Genomic DNA, 12,837 nt, shown 5'->3' with positions numbered 1-12,837 from the left:
AGCTGAGGATCCTGCTCCTAGCAAGTACCCTTTATCTCCTGGCTCACTGGACTTCTGTTCCAGGTGCTCTGAGCATTTAGTGTCTGGCTGTCACAGCCCTTGTCATACTTTCAATTTTGCATCTGTTGCTGGTATTACTCTACCAATATCCACGTCTCTGATTAGAACATGAGCCCCACGGATGCTGGGACCCGGCTTCCTTTCATACCCTTGGTCCCTGCCTCAGGGAACACACTGTGAAGGAAAGCAGAAAAGGACTTTGGAAATGGCCTCATGCTGCCCAAATGCCATCATGGTTTAGGCCCTTATGTAAGCACTCAGCATTTACTTTTCCACACCCAAGCCTTGCAACAGTCTCTGAAGTTGATACTCTTGTTATCTGCCTTTTGCACTGGAGGAAACTGAGGCTCGGAGGACTTAGGTGAATTGTCTGGAGTCCCAGAGCCAGAGCTTCTTATGGCTATAAACTGTCTTTGAACTCGGTTGAGGCTGAGGAAAAAGGGGTGTGTGGAGGGGTCTAGGTCATGTGAGTAAAGCCACCATCTCTCTGTGTCTTTCTTTGCCCTGTGGTCATTCCCCCCCACAGCTGGACAAGATGCTGGACCCCCAGGTGTGGCGGGAGGCAGCCACACAGGTCTTCTTCGCCCTGGGGCTGGGCTTTGGCGGCGTCATCGCTTTCTCCAGCTACAACAAGCAGGACAACAACTGCCACTTCGACGCTGCCTTGGTGTCCTTCATCAACTTCTTCACGTCTGTGCTGGCCACCCTCGTGGTGTTCGCTGTGCTGGGCTTCAAGGCCAACATCATGAACGAGAAGTGCGTGGTCGAGTAAGTGGTATGGCCCCTGCCGTCCCTGCTTCCCCTGCCTGCCGCACCTAGGAGTAGCAGGGTGGACCGAGCAGGGCACGCAGGAACGAGACCATAGGATTGCCGTCTTCCCCAGCCATGGCTCACAGGGACAGGATCGGAGATGCTTCTGTTGGCAGCCTGTTGGAGTCTTGCCTAGGTTTCTGGGAGGGGCCTCCGGGGTTCCACTGCCGCCTTCTTACCTGGTCTCCCCTCTATGCGGCAGGAATGCAGAGAAAATCCTGGGGTACCTCAACTCCAATGTCCTGAGCCGGGACCTCATCCCGCCGCATGTTAACTTCTCCCACCTTACCACCAAAGACTACGCCGAGATGTACCGTGTCATCATGACCGTGAAGGAGGACCGCTTCCCAGCCCTGGGCCTGGACCCCTGCCTCCTGGAGGATGAGCTGGACAAGGTACCAGGGACACACTTCACTTCCCAAGGCAGGCAGTGCGTGATGGCCAGAGCTTGGGCACAAATTTTGAAAGCCTATAAGGAGTCATTCATTTCCTGACAAGCGAGGGTTTGCTCTGTGTCCAGATAGGGACAGAGACGGGCAAAGCCCCTGCACTGAGGTAGGATTAGGATGAGACATGGGGCCGTGTGACCCACAGGAGCCACAGCTGGAGTGGGGCAACTTCCCCATTAATTGAGTGGGCTTCCTGCTCACAGGTCTGTGTATGTGATGCTCTTAGAACAGTGTCTCATATACAGGGTATGAAACAGGTAGATGTTAGTGTCTGCCCTTAGCTTTCCATCTCCTTTGACCTTCCTCACAGGTTATAAATTGTGTATTAATATTGTCCCCTGTTTTATGAAAGATCAGTCTGTAGGTTGGTGTGTGTGGGGGGAAGAGGCGGTCTTGATCAACGTCTCATAGCTAGTGAATTGGTCAGCAAACATTTAAATCCATGTACTCTGGTCCAGAATCCATCCCTCGAAGCTCTTCTCCCACAGCTGTTCACGCTCCCGCTGCCACACTAGAGCTGTGTCCTACATTCCCCGACCCTCCCCAGGTATTCAAAAGCAAAGGAGCCCCATCAGAGGACCTCTGGCCGTCCCCACTACGATGCTCCATGAAACTCTGCCCCATTCTCATGAGTGCGGCCTGGCCCGATGATACAGTTAAGATTGTAGCAAGTTCTCTTCAAACAAAGCAACCTCATTAGCATCCAAATGACAAGAATCACAAATTCACTTGGGTGGAGGCACGTGGTCCTTCATGATGGCAGGATGTGATAAGTGAACGGGTGGGCAGTGTGTGGCCAGGTGACCCATGAGCAGGACCCAAGCATTAAAGCATTGGCTCCTTACCCAGGTTAGCCATGAGAATGGTGGTGGATTTATAGAGTTTCATACCAGCTTCACCCCAGACCAATCAAATCATTGTTCAGGTGGGAAGCGCTCAGGTATGGTGGGGTGAGAGGTGTCTAAAGGCCTCATTGCTTCCACTGTGCAGCTGAGACTGGGCAGCGGTTCAAGGCTGAGAGTCGCCAGTGTGGCTGAGGCAGAGGCAGGGTCTTGCTCTGGGCATATTTCAGGACATAAGTGTTGCACCTGGATCACTGGGGGTACAAGGGTAACCTTGTAGATTCCAGATCCCCCGTAGCACTCTCTCGGGAATTTTCTCTTTTTAATGCTTTGGGTTTTTAAAATTGTTGTTCTGTTTTTCTGAGCTAGGGTCTTACTCTGTAGCCCAGGTTAGCCTGGAACTCGCTGTGTCCTCCAGGCTAGCCTTGCACTCTTAGAGCATCCTCCTGAGTGTTGGGATCACGGGTGTGAGCCACCAAAATCTGTGCCCCCGCCCCCAGAAATTCTGATGCTCACTGAAGTTTGAGGCCCACTGACTCGAGCTGACAGGGTTCAGGTGGAGTCAAGGATCCTTGAAAAAGAAGGAGCAGTGATTTCTCCAGCCCCCAAGACAGGGAGTGTGTGTCACCCCGTGCCCCGCTCTCAGTCCGTACAGGGCACGGGCCTGGCCTTCATTGCCTTCACCGAGGCCATGACGCACTTCCCAGCCTCCCCGTTCTGGTCCGTCATGTTCTTCCTGATGCTCATCAACCTGGGCCTGGGCAGCATGATCGGGACCATGGCAGGCATCACCACGCCCATCATCGACACCTTCAAGGTGCCCAAGGAGATGTTCACAGGTAACGCCCTGAGGCCCCACCTGGCCCTGGCTTGCCTGGGTGCTCAGTGTGACTGCAGAAAGATGAAGTTCTGACTGGATCACCCCTAGAAGGTTCTACTCCCTTCACCGGGAACACAGCTGGAGGCTGGATGTACCACTGAGCCACCAGTACTGTCAGCATATGTGGTATCTCTCACCTTCATCCAAGGGCGGTGGGGGGAGTATCTTCCTGTTCTCAAATGGGGAAACTGAGGTGGGGGGAAGGAGAATGGGAGCAAGCCAATGAATCATTTAAATCCAATGCAGTCATTAGGTGGAGAAGCTTGGTGCTGTGCCAGGAGTGGGGGCGAGAGAATGGTCTATGCCCTCCGCGGGAGGCTTCCTTCCTGGTAAAGGGGGAACCCTAGCTTTATGCCCCTCCTTCAGGGTTGTGCCTATGGCTAGACAGGTGACAGGCCTGCTCGTGGTGCAGCGCGATGCCCCCAGGGTGCCCCCACAACCCCCAGGGCCCCGCCCACCCTGCACCTTTGCCCCCACACCGGCCTCCTGGCTCTCTGCAGTGGGCTGCTGTGTCTTTGCATTCTTCGTGGGGCTGTTGTTCGTCCAGCGTTCCGGAAACTACTTTGTCACCATGTTTGATGACTACTCTGCAACCCTGCCACTCACTGTCATCGTCATCCTCGAAAACATCGCTGTGGCCTGGATTTATGGGACCAAGAAGTAAGGAGGTCACTCAGGGGGGCGGGGGGGGGCGGCAGGAGAGCTCTGTCCAATCATGACTTCCTGGGACGCAGTGTTCCCACAGCTGCTTGTGAATAGCGCAGGAGGCCATGGACTGTCAGAAGTAATAGTGTCCCTGGCTACCAGGAATCTGAGGCTCAGAGAGAGGCTATGACTATGCCAGGCCTCTTGGCTAGTCAGGGAGCCATACTGAAGAGCTAAGAGTCCCGGGTTCAGGTCCTGATCCAGGCCTAAACTATCCTGCATCAGCACGCCGCTTTGCTTTGCAACTCTGTAGATGTCTGTGAAGCTTACCAAGCAGCTGGTGGGACTCCAAAGTCCTCTTCCCTCAAAGAACTGGAAGACTTCAGCAGCTTGATTCACAATGTTCTTCTTCTTCTTCTTCTTCTTCTTTTTTTTTTTTGGTTTTGCGAGGTAAGGTCTCACTCTAGCCCAGGCTGACCTGGAATTCACTATGGAGTCTCACGGCAACCATCCTACCTCTGCCTCCCGAGTGCTGGGATTAAAGGCGTGCGCCACCACACCCGGCTCTAGTTATTCTTTTTAATATTTTATTTATTTATTTGAGAGAGAGAGAGAAAGAGATATATATAGAGAGAAATAATGGGCATGTTAGGGCCTCCAGCCACTGCAAATAAACTCCAGATTCATGTGCCACCTTGTATATCTGATGTACACGGGTACTGGGGAATCACCTAGATCTACAGGCTTTTCAGGCAAGCGCCTTAACCACTAAGCTGTCTCTCCAGCCCCCCCCCATAGTTGTTTTGTATGTGTCTGCATGTTCATACGCATGTGGGTGCACCTTTGTGCATGTGCAAGTGTGTGAACATGCGTGTAGAGGCCAAAGGTTAACTTTGGGTATCTTCCTCTAACTCTCCACCCTAGTTCTGAGACAGGATCTCTCACTGAACTTTGAGCTCACAGGTTCAGCTTTATGAGCTAGCCAGCAGGCCCCAGGGACCCCCTGTGTGCATCTCCCTGTGCTGAGCTTACAGGTGTGTACCGTCACACCTCACACTTACGTGGGTTCTGGGGATCCAAACTCAGTTCCTCCCGCTGATGTGGCAAGCACTTGACTGACTAAGCCCTCTCCCTAGCCGCTGGTTGTGTGCCACTGAAGGTGTGGTCTTGGCCCCAAGTTTATGGCTGGCAGGGGAAGAAGCTACAGTGATAAGATGTATCCTCATGTTGTGACCCTGAGGCAGACCTCCACTCACTGTCGGCTCTTAGCGTCATCCCCATTTCAGGTCAAGTCTGTGTTCTCGGGGGGCTCCAGGGCTAGGCCCCTTCTGCCAGCTCAGTGTTTCCTATGGCCACTGTCTCTCTCTCTACTCAGCAAAGTCAAGGGCTTCCAGGAACCACCTCAGCCTGACCCTCCCTGATGTCCTGATGGTACTGGAATCAGGACTGTGTTACTGGGGTTATCTGCTTCCTGAGAGAATACAAGATGAGGGGCTATATAATAACATCTTGCCTCAAAAAGCCAACAAAAAGAGAAGGAAGGAGGGGGAAGGAGGCAAGAAGAGCTCCTCTGTCCGTCGTGGGAGCAAGGGTTCAAAGGCTCTGGTGGAGGGGTTCTGACTCTGGAAGCCGTGGGCTCCAGCGCAGTCTGCTAAAGCCCTGTGTCTGTCCCAAGAAGAGCACTTTAAAATGCGTAAGCTAAAATAAGTATGAGTGCAGAGGACTGGTAAAGTCTAGTGTGCGCATGCTTTATTTTTACTGCATTAAGTTACAAGATTTAGTTGTGGATCTAGTAACAACTATAATCTCAAAGTGGTGATGAATAGAAATGTTCCCAGATATCTTCAAAAACTGTCATGTGGGGGCTGGGGAGGTGGCTCAGCAGCTAAAGGTGCTTGCAAAGTCTCATGGCCTGGGTTCAACTTCCAAGCTGCCCACATAGGCCAGCTGCAAAAGAATGGCACAGGGGTCTGGCATTTTTTTCAGTCCTGGCATATCCATGCATGCACGCACACACACATACATGTGCACACGCATGTGTGCTCATGCACACACACGGATATAAATGGAAAAAAAAACTGTCATGTGGTATGAAAATATCTTGACTTTGCCAGGCGTGGTGGTGCACGCCTTTAATCCCAGCACTAGGGAGGCAGAGGTAGGAGGATCGCCATGAGTTCGAGGCCACCCTGAGACTACAGAGTGAATTCCAGGTCAGCCACACCTAGAGTGAGACCCTACCTCAAAAAAAAAAAAAAAAAAAAAGAAAAGAAAAGAAAGAAAGAAAATATCTTAACTTTATCCTTTGGTGACAGGACCGCAGGTATTGTTGGCACTACTGTGTTTGCTTCCCAAGTTTAGTTCATATGATTGAGATAAAGATGAGCTTTGTATGATATGATACTCAGATACACAGCCTGCTGTCTTCCTGGGATTTAGCTGCATGGACCCCTGCTTAGGAATTTTCCCATGTTCAGGCAGCTTCCTTCTCCTAAGCTGGGAAGATGCACTGCTGCCTCTTTTCCAGCAGGGGGAGGCTTGAGCCAGGCTGATGTGGGGTGGCTCATTGTGAGCCTGCCTGTCTGTGTCCTATCCCTGGAGGCATGTGGTATGGGGTAGTCAGAGGAGAGCCTCCAAGAGGCTTGCACCATGGACACTGAAGGTGAAGACTGAGAGGCCAGAAGGGACTGGTCAGGAGGAGGTGGCTGTGGGGGAAAGGGTGGGCACAGCAGTGAAGGTGCCAACAGCTGGGTCCTCTGCTGCGCCCCGCAGGTTCATGCAGGAGCTGACTGAGATGCTGGGCTTCCAACCCTACCGCTTCTATTTCTACATGTGGAAGTTCGTGTCCCCACTGTGCATGGCCGTGCTCACGACAGCCAGCATCATCCAGCTGGGGGTGACGCCCCCAGGCTACAGTGCCTGGATCAAGGAGGAGGTGAGAGGTGGGGGGTCCCCGAACTCAGGGCTACTTGAATCGCCTCAGTCCTTTAATGCAACAACATACAATTGGGATAAGCCTTCACGGGGTGGCTATTCTGCACCTGGCCCCGCCTAATGCCTTGCATTCCGAACGTGTAGCCGTCTTTACGACAACCCTGAGATACGGCGTCATTCCTAGAGCACAACTGAAGCCGAAGCTTCAGCAAGATCAGCTCATTGGTCGAGGCTTTCTACCCCGTAGCCTCTCTCCATGTCCATGGAGATGTAGACGCTGAGACCACTTAACCCGTACGACCAGCGAAACTCAAGTGGCACCATCTCCAGGGCGGGGGGAGGGGAGGAGGGCAGGCTGTGGGCGAGGGTGGGAAGCCGCTGCCAAGTGCCTGTACCAGCCTCCCTGCTGCCTCCCCGCAGGCTGCGGAGCACTACCTGTACTTCCCCAGTTGGGCCATGGCGCTGCTGATCACCCTCATTGCCGTGGCGACCCTGCCCATCCCTGTGGTGTTCATCCTGAGACATTTCCACCTGCTCTCTGACGGCTCCAATACCCTCTCTGTGTCCTACAAGAAGGGTCGCATGATGAAGGACATCTCCAACCTGGAGGAAAATGATGAGACCCGCTTCATCCTTAGCAAAGTGCCCAGTGAGGCGCCCTCCCCCATGCCTACCCACCGCTCCTATCTGGGGCCTGGCAGCACGTCACCCCTGGAGAACAGCGGCAACCCCAATGGACGCTATGGAAGCGGCTACCTCCTGGCCAGCACTCCTGAGTCCGAGCTGTGACCACTGCCCTACCCTTCCTTCCTCCCCCCTCCCCCCCCAACATACCCAACCTGCCCACTTGCCTGGGTCTGGCCTCTTTCTCCATGGTGGCCTCCAGGCTCAGGCCAGGCCTTCTGCCCAAGGACAGAGGGCCTGTGTTGTCTCACTCCCTGTCCATGTCCCAGCAGACTGCTCCCGATCTGTGAGCAAGGGTCTGCAGACAAGTTTTTCCCTAATCTTGGCCTCCAACCCATAACTTTTTGAAAACTTCTCACCAAATTGCAGCCATGTAACTAAAACAATCCGGAAGTCTTGACTCCCAGTATGGGGGTACTCCAAGTGACCATTTTTAGAGTCACCCTCACCCCCTGTAGCCTGCCACCAGTGGGTCTTAGGTCTGGGGGAGGATACCCGTGTGCTGCACAGGGGTGCCAAGAGGCATCAGGACTAAGGGTTCAAGACGTGGACTTTGCCCAGTCTGCCAAAAGAACAGGACTCATCATGCCCAACTTAGTCGGGTTGCTCCCCAGCCAAGACGCTGCCCAGATGGGGTGGGAACACGATATGCCTGCGCTCAAGGACACTGACTTGGTGGGGTGCACAGAAGCTCCCAAATTCTGGTTTTCGAGGCTAGTGGTGTCTTTGGGCTTGATCAGAAAACTTAACCGCGGGGGGCGGGGGGGCCCTCTTCATCGGCTGAAGAGAGAATCAGTTACTGTCCTATGCCTGCTAGGGGCATCTAGGGCGTGCTCCTGGCCCTGCCTGGAAGCACACTGGCTGAGTCAGGATTTAGCCATCTCCCAGTTCCCTCCACCCAACTTGGAGCCCAGGGCAGTGGCCTTTCCCTGAGAGGAAAGCGTGAGCTGCTAGGTGAGGTTTCCAGCACAACTTAGACGGTTTGGAGCACAAATGAAGCACACTCCCTCTCTTCACCTGAAGCTCCATGATGCTCTCTTGCGTGGCAGCTTCCTCCCCTGGAACAAGGGTCCCTGGTGTCTTCAAGGGCATGCCACCAGGAAACTTTGTTCCTAGGGAACAGACAGGTAATGAATTTCACTGCCCCTTTGGGCCACCACTCACTCTCCTTGTTGCACAAGCCCAGCCCCCAGTGTCCACCTTGTGTGCAGACACCTTGGAAACCTTCCCCAAGCTTCCCTGGAATGTGATGAGCAGAGGTGGCCACTGGAGGCTGCCAAGAGCCAGGCGGAGCCTCTGTCCTGAGGCCCCCCAGGGAGGCTGCAGCTAACTTAACCATGTCCTGCCCTTCCTTCTCAGTTCCCCCAGGGGACCGGGGATCTGGGCTATCCTCAGAGCAGCCTGTGAGAACTCACAATGGGACAGAATAAATGCTTGCAGAGAGATGGGTGGACGGACGGATGGACAGATGGACTGACAGATTTGTTCAACTCTGGTGGGTACCTTTACTGAGGGTCCTGGTCATTTTTGTGGCCCTGACTCCCCTTGGTAGTGGGAGGCACAGTTTGGACCTGGGTTCCTTCCTTTGTCCCTATGTCCCTCTCTAGCCTTCTATCTCCTTTTCTTACTGGCTCCCCACATCTCCCCTCATCTCTATCCCACTGAGTCCCACCTGCCCTTGTCTTTGAGGTGAGCGGAAGCCCGCACCTACCCAAAGAGATGAGCTTTTGGGGTGCAGCATACCATCATCAGCCCCCTCACCTGACAACACCGCCTACCTGGCCCCATGCCTAGTCCCCAGCAAAATTAGAAAACAGGAAAACCAGGCCCCAGGATAGACACTCCACTATCTATACTCCTATATATGCTATTTCTATTGTACATTCAATCTGTACATGTGGGTGTACATGCTGTGAAATGACAAACCCAATATTATACTGTGGCTGGTGGACTATTTTCATCCTCAGTGCTGTACAGATCTATTTTCATTTGTATATTTGATATATTTTTAATTTTGTAGCGTGGCTGGGCCAGGCCCCAGCCTGCAAACTTGTGGGAGGGGGCTACACTGGGCCTGTCTGCTTGCCTGTTGTGGGCTCAGTAGTGTTCATTGTAGCCTTTGGCTGTAGGCTGGGCCATGTCCCAGCTGCATCTTTGCTGTGTGTTAGATATAGGGCCCAGAGCTGGGTGTGTGTGTGTGTGTGCGTGCGTGCGTGTGTGATTGTGCATAGGGTGCTGATTTGTGACTCCCCAATGCTCACCACTTTCCAAAGACTCCACCTTTCCTCCCTCTTCTCAGCTCTATGGGTGACGCCTCAGGACAGGAAATCCCAACCGTGGGGAAAGGCATGTTTCTTGCTGGTGACTCATTGTCTTCACACCTTTGGTGGGAAGCAGGGCCTGGCAGGGAGCCCCCAAATTTATTTTTCATCCAACCTTTTGTTGTTCCAACTGGAGTCACAGTCTCATCTGACAGGAAGAGTGCTGGGTCTCTTAGGATGGTCAGCTCCAGGGAGGACATCTTACAGCACCTCTGTCCTTCGTTTGTCCTTGAAACAGTCCCAACTGCTCCAACAGCAAAAGCACAGCTGCCCCGACTGTACTTCTGAGCTCTGTGCTGGCTCCTCTGGGGAGTGGAGGTGGGATCACCTGACCATTTGAGATCCACCCCCCAGCTTCCCTGGAGGAACAGGAGGTGGCCAGAGAAGGCCAGGCACCCAAGGCCCTACACAGGGTCCCCACTGCCACTGGCTTTGGTGCTGTCCAGCAGGCAGGGGGACTCAGGGGCTGTGAGTCACTGAGCTGAGGCAGGGCAGGGATATGCCTATAAGGAGTAGCCTGCCCTGCCTGCCCATGGGCCCCGATCACCAGCTTCTTGCTCAGGGAGCCTTCACTGACACAACATGAAGCCTGAGCCCCACGTGGGAGAGGAGAGGTGGGGCATGTGAGGCAATGCAGGTGAGCTTGGTTTCTGCCCTCCAGCAATAAATCTGTAGGGACAGACACTGTCTTAGTGCCAGGAAAAGCCCTTAAAGTCAGCCTGTGTGGAGGCCCGTGGCCTGAGGGATGGGGCCCCATGCAGGCCTGCAGTATTACCAGGCAGGGGGCTGCCCTTCTGCCCTTCCTCATAGCTGCATTCTACATCCCCCCCCCCACCAGATTACCCCCCACTGTGAAAAAGAAGCAAGACTCCTTGTACACCCCTGGGCTCCTCCACCAAGCCCTGAAATGTGGGGACCTTCACTAGAACCTCGTGGTTGGGGCTGGGGGGAGAGGGTCCAGGGTCCTTTCTCACGAGAAGCCCTGCTTTGTACAGATGCAAACACACACACCAGGTAGTCGCGTCAGGTCCTGAAACTGGTTCAGAACAGTTCCAGTCCATGTGTCCCAAGGCTGGTCAGAACCCTGGGTCAGGACCACTCAGCTTAGGGGAGGGGATGAGGCACTGTCACCCCAGGGCCCCTCTGTTCTCTCCCTTACCCTGGTGTACAATAAAGTGTCTGTTCTTACCTCCCCCTCTGGCCTTTCTTTCCTTCTCTAGGAATGTGGGGGGGGTTGATGAAGCCACGATGGGAGAGGTATGTGGTCATTGCCTGGGTACTGGAAACAGTGCCCTTGTAGTGGACCTCACTGTGTTGCGGCTACTCCACACACCTGTGATCTTTGCCACTCTTCTCTGATTCTGGTGATTTTGGTCTAGGTTTGCCCGGGTAAGGAAAAGGCGGCTCCATGTGATATGAGAACAGCGTTTGTTGGTGTCCTGCTTGTCATCAAGAAAAGCTCTACCTGGGCTGGAGAAGTTGCTTAGTGGTTAAGGTGCTTGCCTACGAAGCCAGAGGACCCAGGTTTGATTAGCCAGGACCCACATAAGCCAGATATACAAGGTGGTACATGTGTTTGGAGTGTTTGCAGTGGCTAAAGGCCCTGGCACACCGATTATTTTCTCTCTCCCTCCCTTAAATAAATAAGTTCTTTTAAAAAAAAAAAAAAAGAAAGAAAGAAAGGATGCGCAAGGATGGGGTCTGAAGGCCCATCTCAGGCCTGGGAAGCTGCCGGTCTCTCGAGGTCTGAGAGTGAGCTCTGGTAAGACAGGGGCCTTAGGGCTTAGTGCTGGGGAGGTGAGCTGACCCGCAGCGTGCTGTGTTGAAGTTCTAAGAGAGTCACCCTTTGCTTCCTGTTTGATAGCTTTTGGAATCTTTGGTGGAAGATAATGATGTTCAGCTGTTACACCACCTGTCTCCTCAAAGTTCAGTCCCAAATTTGTATTTTTTTTTGTTTATCTTTATTTATTTATTTGAGAGCGACAGATGGAGGTGTGGGGGGGAGACAATGGGCGCGCCAGGGCGTCCAGCCACTGTAAAGGAACTCCACATGCGTGCGCCCCCTTGTGCATCTGGCTAATGTAGGTCCTGAGAAAATGAGCCTCGAACCCGGGTCTTAGGCTTCACAGGCAAGCGCTTAACCACTAAGCCATCTCTCCAGCCCCCAAATTTGTATTAAGCACCCAGAGAACGCAGTAGCATGAAGAACAGAATGAGTTGGTAGCAGAAGAGCCGCTTCTTCCTGTCCCGTTGAGGAATGCAAGCATCAGGCATTGGAAAAGTCTCACCCCCACCCCACACTAGCCTGGAATGTTGCTGTGTGATCTCAGTCACTCAGCTTGGGTCCCCAAAGAACCTTCCCTTTCCATCCTGGGCCACAGAGAAGAAGGCGTTGTTCCAGGAAAGGCCACCAGGTGGCAGGAAAGCCTTTCGGTCCAGATTTTATCCTGTGGCCTCTCCCCACTCTGTCACTTTGGGGAGTATTTGTTGAACAAACATTAAATCCACACCATGGACAGACTCCATGCTAGCCATGAGCACCTAAAGACAAGTAAGTCAGGCCTCACTCTCCTGAGCTTTGCCAAGGGAAGAGGTAGCTCAACCTACTTGCCTCTGGGACAAGGAAATGTCCCAGTGCTGGAAAAATCTTTCCTTGTAGATTTGACCGGCTGCTGGAAGGTAATATTTTTGGTTAAAACGCCAGCTCTTCCAGGAGGGGTGCTCAGACCCACTAAAACCCAGTATAATAAGGGCTTCAGTATGAAGGCACTCTGGAGCCAGACTCAAATTCAGGCTTAAATTCAAATGTCAGGTGACCTGTGTTTCCTTAGCTAAATTACTTGATAATCCCTCGGAGCTAAAATTCCCTAGTCTGCGAAGGGGAGAGTGGGTAGAATGAGATAATGTATATTATCCTAGTCAGCTCAAATCTTAGTAGCTTAAGACAACCATTGTATTAGTCTTATGATTCTGTGAGTGAGGAATTCAGGTGCAAATCAACTCTTTTGAGGGCAACTGAGTTCCCTCTGTGGTTTATAGCTGCCATAAGAAGAGCGGCTGGGAGGCTCCAAGGCAGCCTCTGTACGTCCATCCAAATGTCGGGCTCCTCAGTGAGAATGACTGGGGATGGGTCTGACAGTCAGAGCAATCTGCAGCTGGCCTTTCCACCACGGCTCCTCTCCAGAGGCCAGACTTTTTACCTGATGGCTCAA

General features: G+C 53.1%; 1 protein-coding gene across 3 annotated transcripts in view; it reads left to right on the top strand.

Annotated features, from left to right (window-relative positions):
- The window catches only part of Slc6a17 (solute carrier family 6 member 17), a 50,543-nt gene extending 39,725 nt beyond the window's left edge, over positions 1-10,818 (top strand). For all 3 annotated transcript variants that reach the window (XM_004659013.3, XM_045138829.1, XM_045138828.1), the window contains exons 7-12: positions 587-828; positions 1,073-1,265; positions 2,808-3,000; positions 3,542-3,701; positions 6,459-6,621; positions 7,041-10,818. In XM_004659013.3, coding sequence (XP_004659070.1) covers positions 587-828; positions 1,073-1,265; positions 2,808-3,000; positions 3,542-3,701; positions 6,459-6,621; positions 7,041-7,409 — 1,320 coding nt within the window. In that variant the 3' untranslated portion in view covers positions 7,410-10,818. The remainder of the gene's footprint in view (positions 1-586; positions 829-1,072; positions 1,266-2,807; positions 3,001-3,541; positions 3,702-6,458; positions 6,622-7,040) is intronic.
- Positions 10,819-12,837: the final 2,019 nt, after the last annotated feature.

Source organism: Jaculus jaculus, chromosome 19 (assembly GCF_020740685.1).
Source record: "Jaculus jaculus isolate mJacJac1 chromosome 19, mJacJac1.mat.Y.cur, whole genome shotgun sequence".
NCBI lineage: Eukaryota > Metazoa > Chordata > Mammalia > Rodentia > Dipodidae > Jaculus > Jaculus jaculus.
The sequence above is the reverse complement of the archived record's forward strand: the minus strand, read 5'-3'. Positions and strand labels throughout refer to the sequence as shown.